This window comes from Dryobates pubescens, chromosome 2, assembly GCF_014839835.1.
Source record: "Dryobates pubescens isolate bDryPub1 chromosome 2, bDryPub1.pri, whole genome shotgun sequence".
NCBI lineage: Eukaryota > Metazoa > Chordata > Aves > Piciformes > Picidae > Dryobates > Dryobates pubescens.
In genome coordinates, this window is record NC_071613.1 from 3,287,203 (window position 1) to 3,313,100 (window position 25,898).

At 47.4% G+C, this 25,898-nt stretch overlaps 1 protein-coding gene across 3 annotated transcripts in view; it reads right to left on the bottom strand.

Moving 5' to 3' along the window:
- PACC1 (proton activated chloride channel 1) overlaps positions 1-25,898 on the bottom strand; it is a 35,110-nt gene that overhangs the window by 8,658 nt on the left and 554 nt on the right. The window contains exons 2-6 of one of the 3 annotated variants that reach the window (XM_054169301.1): positions 22,090-22,186; positions 19,870-19,971; positions 14,798-14,952; positions 11,551-11,693; positions 1,263-1,407 (exon numbers count right to left, since the gene is read on the bottom strand). In XM_054169301.1, the coding sequence (XP_054025276.1) occupies positions 1,263-1,407; positions 11,551-11,693; positions 14,798-14,952; positions 19,870-19,971; positions 22,090-22,186 (642 nt within the window). Of the gene's footprint in view, positions 1-1,262; positions 1,408-11,550; positions 11,694-14,797; positions 14,953-19,869; positions 20,080-22,089; positions 22,241-25,898 lie in introns of all 3 variants that reach the window. The other 2 variants (XM_054169314.1, XM_054169311.1) reach the window with 2 other exon arrangements.

Below are 25,898 nucleotides of genomic sequence, written 5' to 3' on the forward strand. Positions count from 1 at the left end.
CCTCAGAGGGTCATAGAGCCTTAGCTTCAGAGGGGCTACAGGGCCTTAGCTTCAGAGGGGCTACAGGGCCTTAGCCTCAGAGGGTCACAGGGCCTTAGCCTCAGAGGGGCCACAGGGCCTTAGCCTCAGAGGGGCCACAGAGCCTTAGCCTCAGAGGGGCTACAGAGCCTTAGCCTCAGAGGGTCACAGGGCCTTAGCCTCAGAGGGTCACAGGGCCTTAGCCTCAGAGGGTCACAGAGCCTTAGCTTCAGAGGGTCACAGGGCCTTAGCCTCAGAGGGTCATAGAGCCTTAGCTTCAGAGGGGCTACAGGGCCTTAGCTTCAGAGGGGCTACAGGGCCTTAGCCTCAGAGGGTCACAGGGCCTTAGCCTCAGAGGGTCACAGAGCCTTAGCCTCAGAGGGGCCACAGAGCCTTAGCTTCAGAGGGTCACAGGGCCTTAGCCTCAGAGGGGCCACAGAGCCTTAGCCTCAGAGGGTCACAGGGCCTTAGCCTCAGAGGGGCTACAGAGCCTTAGCCTCAGAGGGGCTACAGAGCCTTAGCCTCAGAGGGTCACAGGGCCTTAGCCTCAGAGGGTCACAGAGCCTTAGCCTCAGAGGGGCCACAGAGCCTTAGCTTCAGAGGGTCACAGGGCCTTAGCCTCAGAGGGTCACAGAGCCTTAGCCTCAGAGGGTCACAGGGCCTTAGCCTCAGAGGGGCCACAGAGCCTTAGCCTCAGAGGGGCTACAGAGCCTTAGCCTCAGAGGGGCTACAGAGCCTTAGCCTCAGAGGGTCACAGGGCCTTAGCCTCAGAGGGTCACAGAGCCTTAGCCTCAGAGGGTCACAGGGCCTTAGCCTCAGAGGGGCCACAGAGCCTTAGCCTCAGAGGGGCTACAGAGCCTTAGCCTCCGAGGGGCACAAAGAGTAATAGAATCAGAGAATGATGGGGGTGGGAAACAACTTCTGGAGATGCTCTGGTCCAACTGCCCCCCTGCTGAAGCAGAGACAGCCAGATTAGGTTGCCCAGGAACATGCCCAGATGGGTTTGGAAAGCCATTTGGAAAGCCTCAGTGCAAGCAGCACGAACAAACCCAAGCTCCTGATGTTTCACTTAACCAACCCACCCGCTTACCCTTCGTCCAGCTCCTGCTGCTGTTTGCCCCAAGAACTGATTCTGTTGGTGGTTATTACAACCATGGCATTAACTAGTTCTAAATAAACTAAGAGGTACCCAAACACTCTTCCTGAGTACCTTTTTCGCTGGGTTTTGTTGGGGTTTTATTTACCTCTTGTTTGAACTCAACGGTCTCACTACCATCTTCTTCTTTGGTTTTCACCAAGGACATCTTGACCCAAGTACGAAAACCTCCAGAAAACTTCCAGCTGGAGTAGGAACTCTCACAGTCCTTCATGAATTCTGCTTTTTCTGGACTAAAGGAAAAACACCATTACTCACCAAACTCAGAGTGGTATCCAAGCACTGCAGGTCAGAGGGAGTCAGACCTACAGGCACTGCAAAATACGTTCGCAATTCCTTTGCTGTTTCAACCTCTAAAATTCAGTGTACCTAAAACACTGTGTGCAGTGATGACTTGATTAATGGCAGCACTTGCACTCGTGTCTTCTAAAGTGCTGAAGACTTCCCTGGTGTTCTGCCTGCCCTTGGGACTGCTCTGCCTTACAGGGGAGCTTTGTTCTGCTCATCTGTCATGGAGCAGAGCCAGGAACCCAGGGAACTGTTCACTGTGCTAGGAAGCAAGAGATGGAAGGAGCAGCCTTGAGGCGGCACAGCCTGCTTTGCCCAGTTTCTGGGATGCAGATACACTGGTTGCAATGCTCTAAATGGTTTGAAATGTCCCTTCAGTGTATTCCCTATTATTTTGGAACCCTATCACAGGTATTTGCAGCCCCAGAAGAAGAGGACTGCTTTGTCTTTTGATCTCACGACCAGAGGTTTGCAACATCCCTCATGCTTGCAGGAGTTGGGAGGTGATTGTCCCCTTGTACCCAGCAATGAAGCTGGTGAAGGGCCTGGAGAATAAATGTTGATGAAGAGCAGCTGAAGGAGCTGGGGCTGTTTAGTTGGAAAAAGAGGAGGCTGAGGGGAGAGCTCATCACTCTCTACAACTACCAGGTAATTAGCAACAGAACAAGAGGGAAGAGCTGCAACTGTGTAGGTTTAGACTGCATCTTAGGAATTTTTTTTTCCACAGAAAGAGTGGTCAAGCATTGGAATGGGCTGCCCAGGGCAGTGCTTTGAGTCACCAACCCTGGATGTGTTTGAAAGTTGTTTAGGTGTGGTGCCTGGGGATGAGCTTTGCAGAACAGGATTATCGCTTGGGCGTGACGATCCCCAGGGTCTTTTCCAACCTGAATGTTGCTGTGATTGTGTGAAACAGAGAAGAGGTAGCTCTAAGCAACTTTTCTCTGCCAACTGCACCAGGATACAGGGAATTTACTGTGCTATTTATCTGAAGTTCCTCAGCACTGTGATATTAGCCACTTTCATGTCATCTCTATGAAATAAGCCTGGCTCTGCAGCTGCTTTCTCAACAAGGAAATGGAGCAAGCCACTGTGATGAGTCATGAATCACTGAAGCACAGGCTGCTGATTTTCACTAAAGATAGCCTTCAGGTTGCAGAGAGATGTCAGGGCATGCTGGACCATCAGACAAGGGAAAAGGGTTTTGATTTGGACTACATTCATTTTCCTAGGGAAAGGAAATTAATATACTTTGTATGGCAGAGGCTACACATGACTAGGTCTGTTGGGAGGTTAAAGTATTTTGGTCTTTCAAGAGAAAGATGTGAAGAAGAAAACAGAGCTGAAGCAAGCTCTTGTCCCAGGGAACAAAGCAATCAGGAAGATTTGTCCTGTGTCAGCATGAACTGAATTTGTATTTTTCCTGTCCTCCTAATTTTCTGAATCAGGGCTTCTCTCCTTACAAACCAAGGTGTGGCAGCAAAAAGCTGGCACTGATAAAAGGAGCATCATAGTAGGCTGAACATGAGCCAGCAGAGTGCCCAGGTGGCCAAGAAGGCCAACGGCATCCTGGCTTGCATCAGGAATAGTGTGGCCAGCAGGAGCAAGGAGGTCATTCTGCCCCTGTATACTCAGCACTGGTTAGGCCACACCTGGAGTCCTGTGTCCAAGTTCTGGGGCCCTCAGTTTAGGAAAGATGTTGAGTTGCTGGAAGGTGTCCAGAGAAGGACAACAAAGCTGGGGAGGGGTCTGGAGCACAGCCCTGTGAGGAGAGGCTGAGGGAGCTGGGGTTGCTTAGCCTGGAGAAGAGGAGGCTCAGGGGAGACCATATTGCAGTCTACTACTACCTGAAGGGTGGCTGCAGCCAGGTGGGGGTTGGTCTCTTCTGCAAGGCAAGCAGCACCAGAACAAGAAGACACAGTCTCAAGTTGCACCAGGGGAGGTTTAGGCTGGATGTTACAAAGAAATTCTTCCCAGAAAGAGAGATTGGCCATTGGAATGTGCTGCCCAGGGAGGTGGTGGAGTCACCACCGCTGGAGGTGTTTATAATAAGACTGGATGGGGTGCTTGGTGCCATGGTTTAGTTAGTCATGAGGTGTTGGGTGATAGGTTGGACTTGATGATCTCAAAGATCTTTTCCAACCTGGTTTATTCCATTCTAGTCTATTCTATACTGACAGCCACTCTGTACTACACTGCCTGCTCAGGCTTAGTGTGCACGTGTTTGTGAGAAGGCTAAACCTAGCAAAGCCATTGCTCTCAAGTCAGAGCTTCAGGCAGTGAGTTCAAACACAACACATAGAATACATAGAATAAACCAGGTTGGAAGAGACCTTCAAGATCATCGCATCCAACCCATCAACCAATCCAACACCGCCCAAACAACTAACCCACGGCACCAAGCACCCCATCAAGTCTCCTCCTGAACACCTCCAGTGATGGCGACTCCACCACCTCCCCAGGCAGCCCATTCCAATGTGCAATCACTCTTTCTGTATAGAACTTTTTCCTAACATCCAGCCTGAACCTCCCCTGGCGCAGCCTGAGACTGTGTCCTCTTGTTCTGGTACACCCCATGGTGCATGCAAACAGAGAGGAGAAACATTTCCAGAATGAAAAACTAACATGCTTGGCCACCCAACATGACTGAAGATGCTCCAAGAGTGCTTCAGCAAGTTCCCTGCTGGTACCATCAGGTGCTTGTTCAGTGACCCCAACAGAACGGGAGTGCAGCTTCCTAACCTCCACAAGGAAAACATGGGCAAAGCCTAGGAGCCAAGCCCATGGTCTGACTGCTCCTCACTGCACAAGGCAATGGCACAGGGGGACCTAAACTGACAATGGCTTCTTCCCTTCGGTGTGCAGGGACAGCAGCAGCTGATGGGACGGTACAGAAGAGCACAGTGCTTTGCCACTCAGAGGAAGACACATAATTAGCACTCTGCCAGTCAGTCACATGCCTAATGCCTGACTATATACAGCATCCCAGAAAAGCTTTCCAGCCAACATGGAAAATTGAGGCAGGAAGTCATGACACAGAGCTGAACGTTACAGCCACAACTCACACAGCGAGCGGGCGGCAGTAGGCTACTTTGTATTCAACAGTAATTGTAGGCTTGAAAAAGAAAGACTAATAGTAACTTAGGATAAACTGTGGAGAAGTGATCTGAGAAGACATCTCCTTGCCTGTGCCCATAATCCAAACCACTGCTACAGAGTCAGGGAAAAAAAGAAGGGGGTAGAGGTGGGGGGAGCAGAGCAGGAGGGAACAAGCTTTACACAAATGATAGCAATGGACAAATAATGCAGCTTGAAAACCACACACAACTAAGTGAAGACAAGATGGGCAAGGGGTTTTACCCTGAAGAGCCATTCTCCAGGCAAGTGCCCCAAAAGACAACCTCCAAAAGCTGCACATTTAATTTTTACAGTTGGTTGGGTTTTGCAGTTTGGTGTGTTCTCAGAGGAGACCTTATTGCTGTCTGCAACTCCCTGAAGGGAGGTTGTAGCCAGGTGGGGGTTGGTCTCTTCTCCCAGGCAACCACCAACAGAACAGGAGGACACAGTCTCAAGCTGTGGGAGGTTCAGGGTGGATGTTAGGAAGAAGTTCTTCCCAGAAAGAGAGATTGGCCATTGGAATGTGCTGCCCAGGGAGGTGGTGGAGTCACCATCCCTGGAGGTATTTTAGGAAGAGACTGGATGGGGCACTTGGTGCCATGGTTCAGTTGATTAGATGGTGCTGGGTGATAGGTTGGACTTGCTGATCTCAAAGGTCTTTTCCAACCTGGTTAATTCTATTTTATTCTACCTATTACATTGCCCATTAGGTATAGGGTAAGATTCCTGGAATACCTTGCACCAGGCTCTCCCAGGATATTAATGGCACCTCAAGAGCATGCAAAAATTCCTGCATCCCAGGAGAGAAAAAGAGGTGCAAGAGGTGAACTACAAAGCCCTGATCTCCCCTTAGGCAATGCTCTGTGGTAACCATCAACAGTTCAAACTCCTAACAACGGACCCCACTGCCTTAATACAGACTGATCAACATCAGACCACGAGATTGTGTTTGTCCCAACTGTGGAAGTTGTTCATCTAATTCCAGACTGGGCTGTAGCACTGCAGTGGATCCTTCTAACACCAATCTCTATGGACCAACCCTTAAGAGCCAGAGGGAGCTCATGACATCCCACCAGCTGATTCCAACACAACAGTAAGAGCCAAAACAACACATGGGTCAGAACCAATTTATGCTTATTACTTTAGCTCTTCCCTAGACTAGGACTCTCAGCTAGCCATGGGATAGGATAGGATAGGAAAGGATAGGATAGGATAGGATAGGATAGGATAGGATAGGATAGGATAGGATAGGATAGGATAAGATAGGATAGGATAGGATAGGATAGGATAGGATAGGATAGGATAGGATAGGATAGGATAGGATAGGATAGGATAGGATAGGACAGGATAGGACAAGATAGAATAGAATAGAATAGACCAGACCAGACCAGACCAGGTTGGAAGAGACCTTCAAGATCATCGAGACCAACCTATCATCCAACACCACCTAATCAACTGAACCATGGCACCAAGCACCCTATCAAGTCTCCTCCTGAACACCTCCAGTGATGGTGACTCCACCACCTCCCTGGATAGCCCATTCCAATGGCCAATCACTTTCTCTGTGTAGAGCTTCCTCCTAACCTCCAGCCTAAACCTCCCCTAGTGCAGCCTGAGACTGTGTCCTCTTGTTCTGGTGCTGCTTGCCTGGGAGAAGAGACCAACCCCCACCTGGCTACAACCTCCCTTCAGGGAGTTGTAGACAGTGAGAAGATCTCCCCTGAGCCTCCTCTTCTCCAGGCTAAGCAACCCCAGCTCCCTCAGCCTCTCCTCACAGGGCTGTGCTCCAGACCCCTCCCCAGCTTTGTTGCCCTTCTCTGGACACTTTCCAGCAAGTCAACCTCCTTCCTAAACTGAGGAGCCCAGAACTGGACACAGGACTCAAGGTGTGACCTAACCAGTGCAGTGTACAGGGGCAGAATGACCTCCCTGCTCCTGCTGGCCACACTGTTCCTGATGCAGGCCAGGATGCCATCGGCCCTCCTAGCTGCCTGGGCACACTGCAGGCTCATGTTCAGCCTACCATCGACCAGCACCCACAGGTCCCTCTCTACCTGGCTGTTCTCCACCCACTCTGACCCCAGCCTGTAGCACTGCCTGGGGTTGTTGTGGCCAATGTGCAGAACCTGGCACTTGGATGTGTTCAATCTCATGCCCTTGGACTCTGCCCATCTCTCCAGCCTGTTGAGGTCCCTCTACAGAGCCTCTCTATCCTCCAGCAGATCAACTCCTGCCCCCAGCTTGGTGTCACCTGCAAATTTACTGATGATGGACTCAATGCCCTCATCCACATCATCAATAAAGATGCTAAAGAGCACGGGGCCCAGCAATGATCCCTGGGGGGTGTGGTACCAAAAATCTCAACCCTTCCATCTTAGGCACTCAGCAATCCAGAGCAGAGACGTAAACTTGGAGCTCTGTTTAGACCCTTAAATATTTGCTGATCTGTTCAGACTGGTGTTCACAATTTCCCACAACTGTAAGTGATTTTACATGGCACACCAACACAGTGATATGTCCAGAGCATGCTCTTTATAAACCCACATACTGTGCTAGTGACAGTCCAGGAAAGGAGATGCCATTTTTAGCTACACTTTTGTTGTAATTTTCAAGGGTTTCATTATTTCCTTCCTTCCTTCCTTCCCTCCAATTAATGTTAGTACAGACAGCAGTGGCCACTGTCTGAAAGAAAAAAGAAAGAAGAAGAAAAAGCCAGTGGCAGAAACCCTCCAATTCACTGGCCAGCAACAGCACACAAGTTTGCAGTGCTCTGTGAAGGCCAGAACAAAACCAGCAAGCAGTGCCAGTTGCATATAGTCTCTCAATCCAAGATTAATAGAAAAGCTGCAGAGAATAAAGCCCTTCACAAAAGCAACTGAACCTCACTTGAATCCTCACTGCTTGCTAGGCCTCATAAAAAACCATTTCAAGATACAATTCTCAAGTTACAACATACAGCTGTACATTTCCTGTTCAATATCTTTATTGATGATCTGGAGGAGGGCACTGAGTCCATCAGCAGCAAGTTTGCAGATGACACCAAGCTGGGGGCAGGAGTTGATCTGTTAAGAGGATTGGAGAGCTCTGCAGAGGGACCTCGACAGGCTGGACAGATGGGCAGAGTCCAAGGGCAGGAGATTGAACACATCCAAGTGCCAGGTTCTGCACATTGGCCACAACAACCCCATGCAGTGCGACAGGCTGGGGTCAGAGTGGCTGGAGAGCAGTCAGGCAGAAAGGGACCTGGGGGTGCTGGTTGATGGTAGGCTGAACATGAGCCAGCAGTATGTCCAGGTGGCCAAGAAGGCCAGTGGCATCCTGGCCTGCATCAGGAACAGTGTGGCCAGCAGGAGCAGGGAGGTCATTCTGCCCTGTACTCACCACTGGTTAGGCCACACTTTGAGTCCTGTGTCCAGTTCTGGGCTCCTCAGTTCAGGAAAGATGTTGAGCTGCTGGAAGGTGTCCAGAGAAGGGCAACAAAGCTGGGGAGGGGTCTGGAGCACAGCCCTGTGAGGAGAGGCTGAGGGAGCTGGGGTTGCTTAGCCTGGAGAAGAGGAGACTCAGGGGAGACCTTCTTGCTGTCTACAGCTCCCTGAAGGGAGGTCGTAGCCAGGTGGGGGTTGGTCTCTTCTCCCAGGCAACCAGCACCAGAACAAGAGGACACAGTCTCAAGTTGTGCCAGGGGAGGTTTAGGCTGGATGTTAGGAAGAAATTCTTCACAAATTCTTCCCAGAAAGAGAGATTGGCCATTGGAATGTGCTGCCCAGGGAGGTGGTGGAGTCACCATCACTGGAGGTGTTTAAGAGGGCACTGGATAAGGCACTTGGTGCCATGGTTTAGTTGATTAGATGGTGTTGGGTGATAGGCTGGACTCTATGATCTCAAAGGTCTTTTCCAACCTGGTCTATTCTATTCTATTCTATTCTATTCTATTCTATTCTATTCTATTCTATTCTATTCTATTCTATTCTATTCTATTCTATTCTATTCTTCTGTCTACAGAGAAACTGCTATGGGTACAGCAGGTCTCTCACCAGTTTCAAGGGGGGTTGGATTGTGATTTATGATGAGGGAATAACCTACACATACACTTTACAGAGTCCTTCTGACCAGCTGTGGCTTGTGTGTGGGGGGAGAAGTGAACTTTTCACTACCACACCAGCTCAATCTAAACTATTTGCAGCCATGCAAAATAAAAAGCAAGAGTTTGATATCTCATGAGTTCTAGCATGTACCTCAGCATCTCTGATAACACTCAACATGAACTGCTGGGCACAGTGTAACAATATGCTTTCATAACTCAGTGAGGAGAAGTAGCTAACTGGAGCCATTAGTTCTAGAGGCTGTCCGGAAGGACACACAGCAGTGCCTGCAGATATCTTGGTGCACATTTCCCAGCAGCTAAATTTAGCATCTGCTGATGAACCAGAAAAGAAAAACAAAAGTTATTTCCTCTTCTGCTGGAAACTGGGCAGCAAAAGAGCTTTCCACACAGGCACTCAGGAAAAAACATAAACTTTCAACCTGCCCTGAGCCTCTCCAGTTTGTGCCCTGTGTGCCAGGAGAGCAATCCACGGCACGGAGAAAAAGAAGCCATGCAAGCTTGGGAGGATGCTATAGAAGAGACATTACTGGCCTCCTGTGCACACCCAGCTCTCTCACTGCATCTTCCCTAGCCATGTGGATCATGCACTGCTAAGATTCAAGGCTTTTGTCAATTTTGTCATTATCCAGATTAGTGCAAAACCAGTTTCAATTTGCACTTCAACTGCCTCCTGCAAACAGGCACAGAAGATGCATCCCCCAACAGATGCCACCATTCCCCACCTTTTCACTTTGCTTCAGAGAAGCTCAGCCTTCACTCTCCCAGCCTCAATCATAAGGTTGGAAAAGACCTCAAAGATCATCAAGTCCAACCTGTCACCCAACACCTCATGACTACTAAACCATGGCACCAAGTGCCACGTCCAGTCCCCTCCTGAACACCTCCAGGGGTAGTGACTCCACCACCTCCCTGGGCAGCACATTCCAATGGCTAACAACTCTCTCTGTGAAGAACCTTCTCCTCACATGGAGCCTAAACTTCCCCTGGCACAGTTTGAGACTGTGGCCTCTTGTTCTGGTGCTGCTTGCCTGGGAGAAGAGACCAACCCCCTCCTGGCTACAAGCTCCCTTCAGGGAGCTGTAGAGAGCAAGAAGGTCTCCCCTGAGCCTCCTCTTCTCCAGGCTAAGCAACCCCAGCTCCCTCAGCCTCTCCTCACAGGGCTGTGCTCCAGACCCCTCCCCAGCTTTGTTGCCCTTCTCTGGACACCTTCCAGCAACTCAACATCTTTCTTAAACTGAGGGGCCCAGAACTGGACACAGGACTCAAGGTGTGGCCTAACCAGTGCTGAGCACAGGGCACAATGACTTCCCTGCTCCTGCTGGCCACACTATTCTTGATGCAGGCCAGGATGCCATTGGCCTTCTTGGCCACCTGGGCACACTGCTGGCTCACGTTCAGCCAGCTCATGTTCAATTCCAGTGCCTTCCAACAATAAGACAAGGCAGCTTCTCCATGAACAAAGCAAGACTTGCCCATCTCTTCTGGGATTGATTCTGTCATCTAACCAGTTTGACTTGGCAAACCCAGAAGCAGGAGATTGTAACCCAGGTTTTTCCCAAGCAGCATGAAATTATTCTAACTGATTCACCCTCACTGGCAGAACCACAGCATTGAAACCAGGACCTCTGCAATACTACTTACTGCTCTTTTGGATATCTAATCTGCCTTTGCACAATATGTGGCACAAGTGCTTGGGGTGGCAGCAAGCAGACTTGCAGCTTGCTTGCAGAAATATTGCCAATTTAAGTAGAACATACAGGTTTTAACTTGGGGAGAAACAGCTCTTTAAATGACTTGTGGCTTCCAAGACTGGAGTATACATGGACCCAGTTGTGTCTGGCTAAGTTGGCTCATTCTACAAAGAGCCAGGAACTAGATGCACCACAACCATGCCCTCTGCTCTGTGTTTCACAGGTGGTGGCCTCAGACAGTGCTTGTCTCCTACAGTACAGAAACAGCCATGCACCTTGCTGGATTACCCCCACTGTATGCACCACTAACTATGGCACAAGCTACAAAACCCAACAACAACCAACACAGAAGGAACAAATAGCAACCTTCTACATCACTACTCTTATCTTCTCACCATAAAATATCAATGCCTAAAACACCTGGAACAGTAGAGAAAGTACTTAATGACTTCAGGAGTTTTCCTTCACTGAAGCAGAAATGCTTTGTGAAAGCAAACAATTGGTCTTTAGCCACCCTGAGGTACTGCGACTGAACATTTCTAGTCTTCACCCCACCTGAAAAGCACCAGTATGAGCCTGTGCAAGCCTCCAAGAATGCTTTGTTACAATAAACTGTTATCTCTCTTCCCCTGCCTCACTCCTAGTTTTCTTCTGCATAGAGCCTTTAGCCCCTGTCCCTTTTTCACCGAGCATCTAATGGTTACCAGCTTAAGGCCTTCCATTAGGTCTCACTGTGACTAATATATCTTGCCTAGCTTTTAATCTGGAGCACGAAGGGAAGAACAGAACTTGAGTTCTCACAAGGTAGGGGGGAAAAAAGAGTGGGGCTTTTGAGAAAGTTCAAGACAGGATTGATTTCATTCCTGTAAGTCAGAAGGTGATTGAGCAGCCCAGTGGCACCAACATCAAACTAACACAAAGCCATGGCGAAAAAGCCCATCTGCGAAATTACAGCAGCCTGTGGAAACTCACATGAAGGCAGCAGCACAGAGAAATGCAGTTCATCTTTCAACAAAATCACATGAAAGAGCATCAAAGTAACACATCTCAAGAAAAGAAAAGAAAAATAAGGAAAGAGAATATAAACCTGGCTGAATTCTTTTCTAGAACCCCACCATGCTTTCCCTTGCATTGCTGCAGCGAGGTCAATGCAGTCCCAGGCTCATCCCTTTACATACCTATTGATGAAGTCTTGGAAAGAAGAAAACAGGAGATAGTCAATGGCACTAAAATCTTGGTCTGTTCCATTTAGATGAAACTGCAGAAACACTAGTTCCTTTTTCTTCACATCACGAGGGCCTTGGACAACCAAAGCATACTTCTGCAAGCAAGCACAGAGGTAGTGAGAGAAGCAAAGGAATCCTCATTTGCTGCTCATGAATTTGCCATCTCTCACCAACACTCTCCAGAAATCTCATATACACCAAGATTTCCTTTAAGCTTACATCTATTAAAGTATCTAACAAGAATGCAAATTGAATCCCTCCTTGTAGTTTAAAAATCAAGTCTTAACACCCAAATTTACTGTTCTACTAAGAAAATGATGGAGCGGATTATCCTGGCGGCAATCACTGCACACCTGAAGGATGGCCAAGGGCTCAGGTCCAGCCAGCATGGATTTAGGAAGGGCAGGTCCTGCCTCTCCAACCTGATCTCCTTCTGTGCCCAGGTGACTGCCTGGTGGATGTGGGGCAGGCTGTGGATGTGGTCTACCTGGACTTCAGCAAGGCCTTTGACACCGTCCCCCACAGTAAACTGCTGGCCAAGCTGTCAGCTCCTGGTTTGGACCGCAACACTCTGTGCTGGGTTAGGAACTGGCTGGGGGCTGAGCCCAGAGAGTGGTGGTGAATGGTGCCACAGCCAGCTGGCAGCCAGGCACCAGTGGCGTCCCCCAGGGATCAGTGCTGGGCCCCATCCTCTTTAATATCTTCATTGATGATCTGGATGAGGGGATTGAGTCAGTCATCAGCGAGTTTGCAGATGACACCAAGTTGGGAACAGATGTTGGTCAGTTAGAGGGCAGAAGGGCTCTGCAGAGGGACCTCGACCCACTGGACAGATGGGCAGAGTCCAACAGGATGGCATTCAACAAATCCAAGTGCCAGGTGCTGCACTTTGGCCACAGCAACCCCATGCAGAGCTACAGGCTGGGGCCAGAGTGGCTGGAGAGCTGCCAAAAAGAAAGGGAACTGGGGGTGCAGATTGACAGTCGGTTGAACATGAGCCAGGAGTTTGCCCAGGTAGCCAAGAAGGCCAATGGCATCCTGGCCTGCATCAGGAATAGTGTGGCCAGCAGGAGCAGAGAAGTCAGTGTGCCCCTGCACTCAGCACTGGTTAGGCCACACCTTGAGTCCTGTGTCCAGTTCTGGGCCTCTCAGTTTAGGAAAGATGTTGAGTTGCTGGAAGGTGTCCAGAGAAGGGCAATGAGGCTGGGGAGGAGTTTGGAGCACAGCCCTGTGAGAAGAGGCTGAGGGAGCTGGGGTTGCTTAGCCTGGAGGAGGCTCAGGGGAGACCTCATTGCTCTCTACAACTACCTGAAGGGAGGTTGTGGCCAGGAAGGGGTTGGTCTCTTCTCTCTAGCAACCTGCACCAGAACAAGAGGACACAGTCTCAAGCTGTGCCAGGGGAGGTTTAGGCTGGAGGTGAGGAGAAAGTTCTTCACCGAAAGAGTCATTCATCATTGGAATGTGCTGGCCAGGGAGGTGGTGGAGTCACCATCCCTGGAGGTGTTCAGGAGGGGACTGGATGTGGCACTTGGTGCCATGGTTTAGTCATGAGGTCTGTGGTGACAGGCTGGACTCAATGATCTTTGAGGTCTCTTCCAACCTTGGTGATACTGTGATACGTCTAGGAACTTTCAGCCCTTCATATGCAACAAGATAATGTGGAGTGTGCTGTGGAGAACATCCTTGAGAAACAGGAACAGCCCCCAGCACCTCAAGTGAGTTGCTGAAAGAAAAAGAAAAAAAAGCAAACAAAAAAAACCCAACCAACAAAACACAACAAAAAAGGCACCACAGAAAGTGTTAGCAGCTGGAACACGAGTTCAAGTAGTGCAAGCACAGTATCTCACAGCAAGCTGCAGCCTGCAAAAGGACTCAGCCAATTCGAAGAGGGCTCTCTCCATGGCTCTCTCCATTCTGTTGCAAGACCATGACCCATTGAAACAGCAAGCTTCTACACAAATCTACCATACAGCATAAAATGGAGGCTCTCTGTTAAAGCATGCAAAAAGAGCATGCTAGTGGCAGAAATTACATTAGTCTTGCACTCAGAGATTACTTTCAGATATACTAAGGAGCTGCTTCCCAGGAGGAAATGCTGACGAGTCAAAAGGCAAAGCAGGAAGAGGGGAAAAAGAGCTCACCAAACAGGTACCCTAGAAAGTTTGTTTATTCTAAGTTTCCTTAAAAACAATAAAAGCAATCATTTTAGAGACAGGTGATCATATATTAAAAAAAAAAAAAAAAGGTATTAAATAATTAATTTACTCAGATTCCTTGCATTTTAAAGGGCAGTTTAAGACACTGGCACTCATTGGTGAGGGGTTTGGAGCACAAGCCTTGTGAGGAGAGGCTGAGGGAGCTGGGGTTGCTTAGCCTGGAGAAGAGGAGACTCAGGGGAGACCTTTTTGCTGTCTACAACTACCTGAAGGGAGGTTGTAGCCAGGTGGGGGTTGGTCTCTTCTCCCAGGCAGCCAGCACCAGAACAAGAGGACACAGTCTCAAGCTGCACCAGGGAAAGTCTAGGCTGGAGGTGAGGAAGAAGTTCTTCATAGAAAGAGTGATTGGCCATTGGAATGTGCTGCCCAGGGAGGTGGTGGAGTCACCATCACTGCAGGTGTTTTAAGATGAAACTGGATGGGGCACTTGGTGCCATGGTTTAGTTGATAAGACGGTGTTGGGTGATAGGTTGGACTCGATGATCTCAAAGGTCTCTTCCAACCTGGTTAATTCTTTCTATTGTACCCACCTCATAGCCTTAGAGCATTTCAGTGTAATGAAATGCTTGGTGCCCAGTTAAGATTTTTCCAAGTGTGACAAAAACCAGTATGTAATTCCCAGCAAACACATAAAAAAAGATAAGCTCTCCTGTTTTAATGGAATCACTTCTACTGCTTTCAATCAAAGCACAGATTTACCATGGCAAGGAATATGCTTGCCAGTTCATCTCAGAGCAGAATGGAGTGAGAATTTCATTGTGAATCATGTGTCCCATTCAGGTTTTCCTGCTGCACACCCCCACATGACAGCTGATCTTCCATAACATACACACATACAGCCTGAGCTCTCTCACATTGCTGAAGACAAAAGGACAGATGGCTTGGGAAAAGCTAGCAGCAAGGATTTTTCACAGCACTCATTAAACATTTTTACTTTCAAACACCATATGAACAGAAAAGCTTTGTGCTATTACTATTATTACCATAGTTTGGTTTGTAAAAGGATCTGTGTAGTTGATGCTCTGAGTGGTGCACTCAATGTCTCCTGGCTGACCTGGATTTACCAGAGGTGGAATGTGATCATAGTAATGATGCTTGCAGCTAAGGAGCCGAGCCTTGCCTGGGTAAAAGGCAATACCTGTTTGGGGAGACAAAACATGGAAGAGAACCAATTTCTATCCCAAGTACATAGATTTTTGTCATTGAATCCCACAGGATACTGAGCTATCCTCAAGATCCAGCAAAACCATCAAATGAAACCATGTGCTCCAACATTTTTCTGAGGCAGGGCAAAAGTGCCAGCTTGTCCTGAGAAGGACAAAAGCCCCAGGATGCACTGGAAACAGCCAGGGATTGTATTTTGCTACAATTCAAGGTTCACAGAAACTAACTTTCCCTGGTCTCCTCACAAGCCAGCAGCTTAATACATCAGTCCCTCCCACCCCAAACAAAAAGCAGATGTAAATTAAGTTAGGAGATGACTGAAGTCAAAGGGGACATAGAGTGCTTCAGCATGTACACATCCTCAGATACTATCACTTAACATGTCTAATTATAATTGGAGGTAATGCATGTACAATACACAACAGTTCAAAGACCACAGGGTGATTAATAAAAGTGAAAAAGATGCTATTCAGAACATGGAGCATTTTCTGCTCACTGAACACAATGTAGTGACAAAACCCAAAGTCATCAACCAAGTGCTAACTGTTGCTGATACTTTACCTGTATGGAAATTCATATATACCATAAACCCAGCATTTCAGGCCTGTAACGAGCGCTGGAAGAACCTCAGCTGTGGAAGGCTAGGCCCAAACCCCAAAAATCTTACCAAGCCACACATGCCACATTTAATTATTGGAAACAAGCTTGCCTGAAGATAATCTAGACCAATGTGGCCGTTTGAGGCTGTGCCTTTAAGGAAGGGGCACACTGGCTAAATATTTAGAAAATATTTTGGTATTCTAAACAAATTTCATTGGTAGGATTGTGGGAGGTGAGATTGGACCCAGGGGAGCTGGGAACTTTCTCTCAGTCTTCCGTTCTTCGCTGTCCCTTCCACACTAGACTGCTTCTGGGCTTCCTGCCAAGAGATAAGAACTAACTAACTCCCTGTGCTTAGGCCTCTGCTGTGCTAACTCCCCTCTTTTCTCTTCTTCTACCTCTTTGGGGGAGTAGGGAGGTAGGGGGGTAAAGGGGGCACAGGGGGAAGCCCCCTCTGTTGGGGGTCTGGTTTCTGACTGTGTTTATTTGCTGTATATTCCTGTATATATTGTAAAATCCCTGTATTTGTTGTGTTACATAGAATCTGTTTCCTTGTAAAATATACTCTCATTTCTCCGACTGAGTTTTAGCCACGGTCTCTTTCTCAGTGGGGGAGGGAAAGCAGAGCCTTTCCTTTCAACCCACCACACTCCTTTTTTGGTGCCCAACGCGGGCACCAATGAAATTGTTTAGAAAGGGGTGGACTGTGATCGTTTGAGGCTGTGCCTTTAAGAACAAGCAGTGCTGGGACACACTGGCTAAATGTTTTTGGTACTAGAGCAAAAACATTCTGATATTCTAAATGAATTTCATTGGTGGATGGATAAAATGCAACTTTAGATTGTGGAGCAGTTGGAATTTTTTTATCCTCAGTTCAGTTTGGTTTGGGAGTTGGGGGAGTGTGGGTTTCAGCCTGTTCTCCCTGCCTGCTTCTTCACGAACTGCTGGAGTTGGCCTTCAGATAAGCAAACACTAATCCTGCATGGGCTTTTGAAGCTTACTAACAACTCTTTCCCTTAATAACTTGCCTCTCTTTCTCTCTACCCCCTTTTTGGGAAAAAAGGGAGGTAGGGGGGGAGGGAGGGGGTTGCAGGGAAGGGATCCCTCCTCGGGGAGGGATTTTTGTTGTGTTATTTCTCTTTGCTGTATATTTCTGTGTACATATTGTAAATACCTGTATATATTGTGTTATATATAACCTGCTTTCCATATATGCTTGTAAATATATAGCTTTGCTCCCTCGACTGGGTTAGCTGTGGTTTCTTACTCTGTGGAGGAGGGAGAGCTAAGCCCTCTCTCAACCTACCACAGAAGGCTAGGCCCAAACCCCAAAATCTTACAAAGCCACACATGCCACATTTAATTATTGGAAACAAGCTTGCCTGAAGATAATCTAGACCAACTACCCAACAAAATTTATGATTTAGTAGATATGATTAACTTGCACAGCTGAGGTGACCTGTCCACCAAAGCACGCAATGTCAAAGCAGTCAGCATGCATCAAGCTAAAAACGCTTTATCCTTTTCTTGCGGTGCTCCGTGCTTGCAGCTTGCCATCTCATCACTTCAATAGTGCAATGAAGTGAAGGGCTGTGTGAATTCAGGTTGTCTGACCTGGCAGGGATCCCTGACTATGCTTTTGGATTCACATGCATATTGCTCTGCTTCTTTCAATGGCGTTTTCACTCCTGCTGCTGTACGGAAAGTTCACATGAAATAAAAAAGATCCGTATGGTCCTACATAAGGAGCTACCAACAAAGCAGAGTGCCCCAGGGATCAGTGCTGGGCCCCATGCTCTTTAACATCTTTATTGATGATCTGATGAGGGCATTGAGTCCATCATCAGTAAATTTGCTGATGACACCAAGCTGAGAGCAGGAGTTGATCTGCTGGAGGGTAGAGAGGCTCTGCAGAGGGACCTCAACAGGCTGGAGAGATGGGCAGAGTCCAAGGGCATGAGATTGAACACATCCAAGTGCCAGGTTCTGCACATTGGCCACAACAACCCCATGCAGCGCTACAAGCTGGGGACAGAGTGGCTGGAGAGCAGTCAGGCAGAGAGGGACCTAGGGGTACTGGTTGATGGTAGGCTGAACATGAGCCTGCAGTGTGCCCAGGCAGCCAGGAAGGCCAATGGCATCCTGGCCTGCATCAGGAACAGTGTGGCCAGCAGGAGCAGGGAGGTCATTCTGCCCCTGTACACTGCACTGGTTAGGCCACACCTTGAGTCCTGTGTTCAGTTCTGGGCCCCTCAGCTTAGGAAAGAGGTTGACTTGCTGGAGCGTGTCCAGAAAAGGGCAAGAAGGTTGGTGAGGGGCTTGGAGCACAGCCCTATGAGGGGAGATTGAGGGAGCTGGGGTTGCTTAGTCTGGAGAGGAGGAGACTCAGGGGTGACCTTATTGCTCTCTACAACTACCTGAAGGGGGATTGTAGTGAGGCAGAGGTTGGTCTCTTCTCCCAGGCAACCAGTATCAGAACAAGAGGGCACAGTCTCAGGCTGTGTCAGGGGAGGTTTAGGCTGGAGGTTAGGAGGAAGTTTTACACAGAGAGAGTGATTGCCCATTGGAATGGGCTGCCTGAGGAGGTGGTGGGGTCACCGTCGCTGGGGGTGTTCAGGGAGAGGCTTGACAGGATGCTTGGTGCCATGGTTTAGTTGATTGGGTGGTATTGGATGATAGGTTGGACATGATGATCTCTAAGGTCTCTTCCAACCTGGTTTATTCTATTCTATTCTAACTGACCATACAGAAGGGCAGCTACACGAGTATGGCAACAACTTGAAACACCTTTCAGCCATAACTGCTGGAGTGGTTATTTCTGAAATGTGGTAAAAATAATACTTGCTTGAAGTGGGAAGTGGGAAACTGACTTAAGATTGAGCTGTGTTTGCTGCCCCAGCTCTGGGTTTTTAATTATTCAGTAATCATTCCTAAATAAAGAGCTAGAACCCATCATTCATAAATGCTTCTGCAGCATAATCCCTCCAGCAAACTGCAACAGGGTTTTCTTTGCATTTTTATGCCAACATTACTCCCTGCAGTCACACCACAGTTTTGTCACCTACTGATGTAACACCAAGCTGTAAACAATGCAGCACAGGAGCAGAAAGGGGCATGCTTAGTTTGTGGTTAGTTTGAGAAATTCACCTTCTCTACTGTCAACCCCATGCAGAGCTACGGGCTGGGGTCAGAGTGGCTGGAGAGCTGCCAAACAGAAAAGGACCTGAGGGTGCTGATTGACAGCCAGCTGAACATGAGCCAGCAGTGTGCCCAGGTAGCCAAGAAGGCCAATGGCATCCTGGCCTGCACCAAGAATAGTGTCACCAGCAGGAGCAGGGAAGTCATTGTGCCCCTGTACTCAGCACTGGTTAGGCCACACCTTGAGTCCTGTGTCCAGTTCTGGGCCCCTCAGTTTAAGAAGGACATTGAGACACTTGAACATGTCCAGAGAAGGGCAGCGAGGCTGGGGAGAGGTCTCAACCACAAGCCCTATGAGGAGAGGCTGAGGGAGCTGGGGTTCTTTAGCTTGAAGAAGAAGAGGCTCAGGGGAGACCTAATTGTTGTCTACAACTACCTGAAGGGTGGTTGTGGCCAGGAGAGGGTTGGTTTCTTTTCCAAGGCACCCAGCACCAGAACAAGAGGACACAGTCTCAAGCTGTGCCAGGGGAAGTTTAGGCTCGAGGTGAAGAGAAAGTTCTTCACAATGGCGAATTCTTCATTCGCCATTGGAATGTGCTGCCCAGGGAGGTGGTGGAGTCACCATCCCTGGAGGTGTTCAAGAGGGGATTGGATGTGGCACTTGGTGCCATGGTTTAGTCATGAGGTCTGTGGTGACAGGTTGGACTCGATGATCTTTGAGGTCTCTTCCAACCTTGGTGATTCTGTGAACACCATCTTACTGCCCAGTGTGGGGCTGAGGTAATGCTGTACATTCTGTGTGGTACCCTGTTCAAATGATACTGTTTGGGGAACATTTCCATATGGAACTATCTTCTTGTCCTAAAAGGGAACTCATTCTAGAGTCTGAAAACACTTCTTGTTTATCAACTGTGGCATAACCTTCCACAGCTACTGTCATTCATGTTAGTGGCATGAAAGCTCCCAAATCCCTCACACAATATGAACACTTCTGTGCAAAGTCAACACAACATAGATTAAAAGAAAGAGGAAGTGAAAAATCTGAGTCAAAGCATTTTATTCACCTGAGCCCCCAAGAATCAACACTAAAACTTTAAACCTGAAGACAAATGTGAACAACAACTTAACCCACTTTGTTTGTTACCACTCTTACCGGGTGCATCATACAAGGACACTTCCTTGTAAGAGACAGACATCACTGGGTGGTTAAGCTTCTCCCTGAAGTCACTGATGGTTTGGTAGACAAGGAACACAGCTACAGCCATGAGCAGCAGATAAATAAACAGGAGAATTACTGAAAAAACATTCTTTAGGCAAGTCTTGCTGAAACGCAAAGAAGGGGCAGTGGTCCCCAGTTCACCCTCTGGAACCAAACAGAATACGGATTAGGACTTTAAAATACAGGTATTTGGGCTGAATTTAGGTATTCATTTAATGATCAATCACTCGAGAGGAAAGCCAAACCAAGCTCAGTCTGAGACTTAAAACCCCCCAACCATTGCTGGTTTTGATACGTTGTTGTCAAGCGTGAGGTCTAAGCATCCAAAGGTTGTGCCCCTTGTTCACTTGCTGAACTTGGCACTCTGCTTAAGGGCACAGCAGGCAGGAAACAAGGTTTATTTTCAAGGAGGACAACTCAGAAACTAAGTTCAAAGTTCACAGGGAAAAAAAAAGTTGGCTGACAGTCATTCTTTCCTCCAGGAAAAAAAACAACTGCTTTCCCCCCCTGGCCTACTCCCACTCAGCATATTCAGCAGCAGAGAGATTCAATATTCTAATGCTCTAAACCAGCTATTTGCATTGCACCTCCACCCTGGGAGCAGCCACAGGGCTTCCCTCTCATTTTTGGACTCCAGTTTGCAAGTCATTGTGCATAATATGCAAGGTTTCACACACACAAAACAAATCTGCTTCCAACTACAGCTAGAAAAAGACCAACACCATTCTCTCATAGCCCTCTTGTCTTCAAAGCTTATTCTCTGAAGTTTTTTACGCTAGCTTGTGCACAGCCACACTCCTTGCATTTGCCAAGCTTTTTGGGCAACACTTTAAGGAAAAAGTTCATGTACTGAGGCAGGTGAGTTACAGGTCATGTTTTGATTGTAAGCAACACAGAGCTGAACACACAAAAGGGGCATTAAAATCCAGCATAGGAAAGGAGATAAGTGGGCACTTTCACAATGACTTCGCTAGGTAGTGTAACTTAATGAGTCAGACCTTCCCAGGCCGTGCCACACTCTGCCCTTCAACCCTAATAGTGTGGTGTGGTGTTTGTTCCCTGCCACAGCAAACACTAGCCTATTAGTAAATCCCACTGAATACAACCTCTTACAAAAGTCCATGGTCACACACCTGTTCCCAGGTTATGCACCAGGAGGTGGCAGCCAAGGAAATTAGGACACTACTGAAACTGAGTTGCTGGAAGGTGTCCAGAGAAGGGCAAAAAAGCTGGGGAGGGGTCTGGAGCACAGCCCTGTGAAGAGAGGCTGAGGGAGCTGGGGTTGCTTAGCCTGGAAAAGAGAAGGCTCAGGGGAAACCTTATAGCTCTCTACAAGGGAGGTTGTAGCCAGGTGGGGGTCGGTCTCTTCTCCCAGGCAACCAGCACCAGCACAAGAGGACACAGCCTCAAGCTACACCAGGGGAGGTTTAGGCTGGATGTTAGGAAGAAGTTCTTCACAGAAAGAGAGATTGGCCTTTGGAATGTGCTGCCCAGGGAGGTGGTGGAGTCACCATCACTGGAGGTGTTTAAGAAGAGACTGGATGAGGCACTTGGTGCCATGGTTGAGTTGATTAGATGGTGTTGGGTGATAGGTTGGACTCAATCTCAAAGGTCTTTTCCAACCTGATTAATTCTATTCTAAATTAATATGGTTTGAACAGCTGTAGAGCATTTAGTACTCATTTTGGGTTGGATCACCTTGATACCTACACCTGAGCTTCAATAAGGCCAGCTAACACTGCCCTGCACCCTCCAAAAACAGGCCTGAACTAACTACAACCTGTTTAAAAGCACATCTGTTCAATACTGCACCTTGCTTGTGTACCTCTGATACAAACTTTGCTTGCAACCCACTGCCATTACACACACTGGAACTCAGGGAAGACACAACATAATGGAAGATGACAGATCTCAGAACCAGATCTGTTTAATTGTCATTGATTGATCAGGGTTCATGACAAAGAAGTGTTCCTATCTCAATTCATGGAAACAGCTCCTTGGCTTTCCAACAGCACTTATTCCCCAAGATAAGTAATTCAGTGTTTTGTTTGTTCTCAGGATTGCAGTTAAAAAGACTAGAAACAACCTAACCCCCCCACAGAAGCATCTTATCAGGTACTTAACATTGGGAATTTCTGGGTCAATAGTTCTCACCTGGTAAAATAACAGAGCTGGCATCTTCATGAACTTCCATCTCTCCTCCTCTCTGGTCTGTTGGGTTTTCAGATACTCGCTCCACATCTTCACTCAGCTGTGTAGTTAAAACAGTGGTTCAATGTCCAAATATGCTTTCAACTTGCAATTGCTGGAATGGTACAAATAAAAGAGGCTCCAACTAACCAAACATACGAAAACATGCCCCCAGTCCAAGAGCAACCAACACCTCTTCCACTTGTTCCCAGGACAAGAGCCACACTTATGCAGACCCACATCTAAAAGACTGACTTGCACGCTGCAAAATGAGAAAGAGGGCACATTAAATTTAACCCACTTCTATCCTACTGCTGCAACAGTAACATCACCTTTTATTTCAAGATCAAAGTAATTGTTTCCCTGGCAGCTCCAGCTCACTTTAAACCCCCAATTAGGACAATGCCCTCAGAAATAAGCAGGAACTTAGTTCCTTCGCTCAAGAATGTATGCTTTGGCACAAACAAACCATAGCACACACCATCAAACTGAGCATGAGCCCTTCTTAATAAAGAGGTGCACAAAGAGGGTGTTGCATTTTGAGAGGCACTAGGGCAAGTAACCCAAATGCAGCCTCAGACACGTAGGTAGGTGGGTCATTAGAAGACAACAATCAAACACCTGTACATTTCTGGTACTTATTTGAGCTCACTGTACACGTTAGTCTTCCACTGTTTCTAAAAGAAGCAACAGAGACCAGATGTTTTCTTCTTTTTCTGGACAGAGCTCTGGGGCCTAAGCTGCCAAAAACACTTTGGTCAAAGTCAGAGGCTTGTCTCATCAGGTAAGCCTCATGAAGACTGTAAAGCATTAGCCTTACACACATATATATATACACACACACAAGCATCTCCTGTATGTTTTCCAAACGTCTTGTGTGGTAGGTATATGACTGGCATACAAATCACAGCAAGGCAAACTGGAACATAAGTTTGTAGCACATCACAGGTTGCACAGTAACTCTCCAAGCTGAACACAGCACCACCTACCTAACCAGGTAAGGGAGATTAACTTTGTTCCTATTTCAAGCAGAACAGGAGCACAGTTCATGCAGCAGCCATACTGAATGCTATTGAACTTTACACCTCCAGCTTACTCAACAATAATGTGCATGTATCCATAAGGAAGTGCTTCTATTTCACTCAACTTTAATTCAGTATTGAAATAATGATTATACCACTAATAGATCATCATTTGCACTTATTAGGAAAGAGTCCACTCATTTTACATCTTCAAAGTCTGACCTAAAGTCTCCATCACTTCCTCCTGTACTTCTGTATTTCATTCCACCATGCAAAGCAAGTTAAAGGCAGTTACCCAGTTGTTTTTCAATGCTTTCCACATAAATAAAGCATGATTTTCCATGGTGTGAAACATGGAACAAACAGGTAACTAAGAGGAAAAACTCAGCTCACATGCAGGAGGCTTACCAGGGCACAACTGAAGATAGTTTTATTTTATGAAGATAATAGAAACACACCAGTTCTATTAGTTTACCTGACCCAAAATAAGCTATACTAACACAGGAAGAGAAGTTCTTCATGGAAAGAGAGACTGGCCCTTGGAATGGGCTGCCCAGGGAGGTGGTGGAGTCACCATCACTGCAGGTGTTTCAGAAGAGACTGGATGAGGTACTTGGTGCCATGGTTTAGTTGATCAGATGGTGTTGGATGATAGGTTGGACTCGATGATCTCAAAGGTCTTTTCCAACCTGGTTAATTCTATTCTATTCTAGCCATTCACTGAAAGTCTTACAGATGTTAAGCTAAATCATCTAAGAAGACAGTTTAAATCATACCCATACAAATTCCTTATTCTAGAGCTGATCCAAAAAATGTAATGGAAGTTACAAAATCACTGAAGTTTCTCAGCTGACCCTCACCCTCCCTCTGGTTCAACCACGGTTCCCCAAGTACAGGCACCACACTGACTGAGGTTATGCAGAGAATAACCAAGTTCTGCTCCTGACAGCAAGGAGATCCCAACACAATTTTAAACAAAAACACAGCATGCAACATCTTTTACCCTCTCAAGAGGACCTACAGTGACTCTTCAACACATACAAGAAAAACCTGAGAAAATGTAACCTTTCACCATTCCTCAGAAACAAAACAAAACCAAACCCTAATATGCAGCTACTCTTCCTTATCCCTGCTAACAAGAGTTTCATTAGCTTTCCACACATAAAACCAGTGAAGGACATGGTAGTCAAAAGCAGGAGAGCCAATATTGCCTCAGGTGCAGTAAGCAGGTTGAGCTGATGGGTTAAGACCCCCTAAACCCAACTAATTTTACTGCAAATCCTGAACTCCTGACGTAAGAGGTGAAGCTGAAGAAACCCACTAAAGCTACCAAGAGCTGTTCACGGCTCAGCCTCCACATCCTGAGTGTACAGCACACTGCCTCTACAAAGCGCAGCAGCACAGACCTACAAACCTAACAACACACAGCTATACTGAGCTACAGTCTCCTAAGGACTGGGAAATCAGCACAGCATTACTGCACAGCAGACAGTTATAGTTTTCTTGAGCTTGACAGGATCCCCAAATCAAGGCAAATGGCAACAGTGAATCTGACATATGCCAGCAGTGTTCACCCTCGTAGGCCAGCTCTTCCTACAACATATTTCTTATGAAGAGTGAACAATGGTGCTAGCAGGGAAGGAACATGAACTTGCTGGGCAGTTAAGCTTGCAATACAATGCAGAGATAGGATAGGATATCAAGAGCAGGAAGGGCACAAAACAGACCTTTTTTCAGTATCCTCTGGGCTCAGCACATGTTTCTCAGCACAGTGAGAAACAGCTGTAGGAGCGTGCCTGCGACCCAGCTGCACACAGAAAAGCACTGGACAAAAAGAAACTCAGAAAAGGAAACTCCAGATATCTAAGCATCCCTGCTAGGGGCAAGAGCATCACAGACTGCCCCAGGTGCCAGAGAAGGGAAGGAAACACAGCTGCTGCGCTTCACACCATCTAGACTTACAACACAGAGTTTGGGACAATCCCAAACATACAGAGTAGTGCCAGCAGTGTGTGATATACAAGGTGGAAACATGGCATGCATAGCCCAGTCCATACTTCAGGCATCAATGAAACCTCATTAACTCTCTCAAATACTTCCCCTACATACAAGCTTTCACATGAATTAATTTCATCTTGGTAATCACAGGATAAAATCTTCCTACGGGATAAAACACTCTTAAATACAAGGAGAAGTTGTCCACAAAGGCCTTTTGCTGGTCCACTGATTTATCACCTTCCAACACCTTCTAGCCCAGCACATACACACGAAACCCAAAAACAGAAGTTGAAACTAAACAGACAGCACTGCACTAAATTAGAAAGTATTAAAACAAAGCCCCGAACTACCCATCACATGCAAAGGAAGGCAAATATCTGCATTCCTTTCCCCTGCAAGATACAAAAGTGCCCGACTGCAAGGCTATACTGTTGCTGAACTTGGCACAAATAGCTTGTGGAGAGATAGGAACGGGCGAAGAATTCCGGTTGCTCCAGCCTGTACATTGATATGCAAACTAGGCGTTCTTGGCAGAATGATAACGCGGCCTTCAGTTCCATACCCGAGAGCTCTGGTACCAGAGTCCCTTCTCACGCCCGACAGACCATCTCCTTGTTAGGAAAGCCACAGTTACAGAGCTCACCCGCCAGCTGTACCTAGCTCATACACTTCATCCGCTGCAGATTATTTCACCCACGCTGAGAGGTAAATCCTGAAACTAAGTGCACCCAAAACACCCATTTCTTTCTGGTG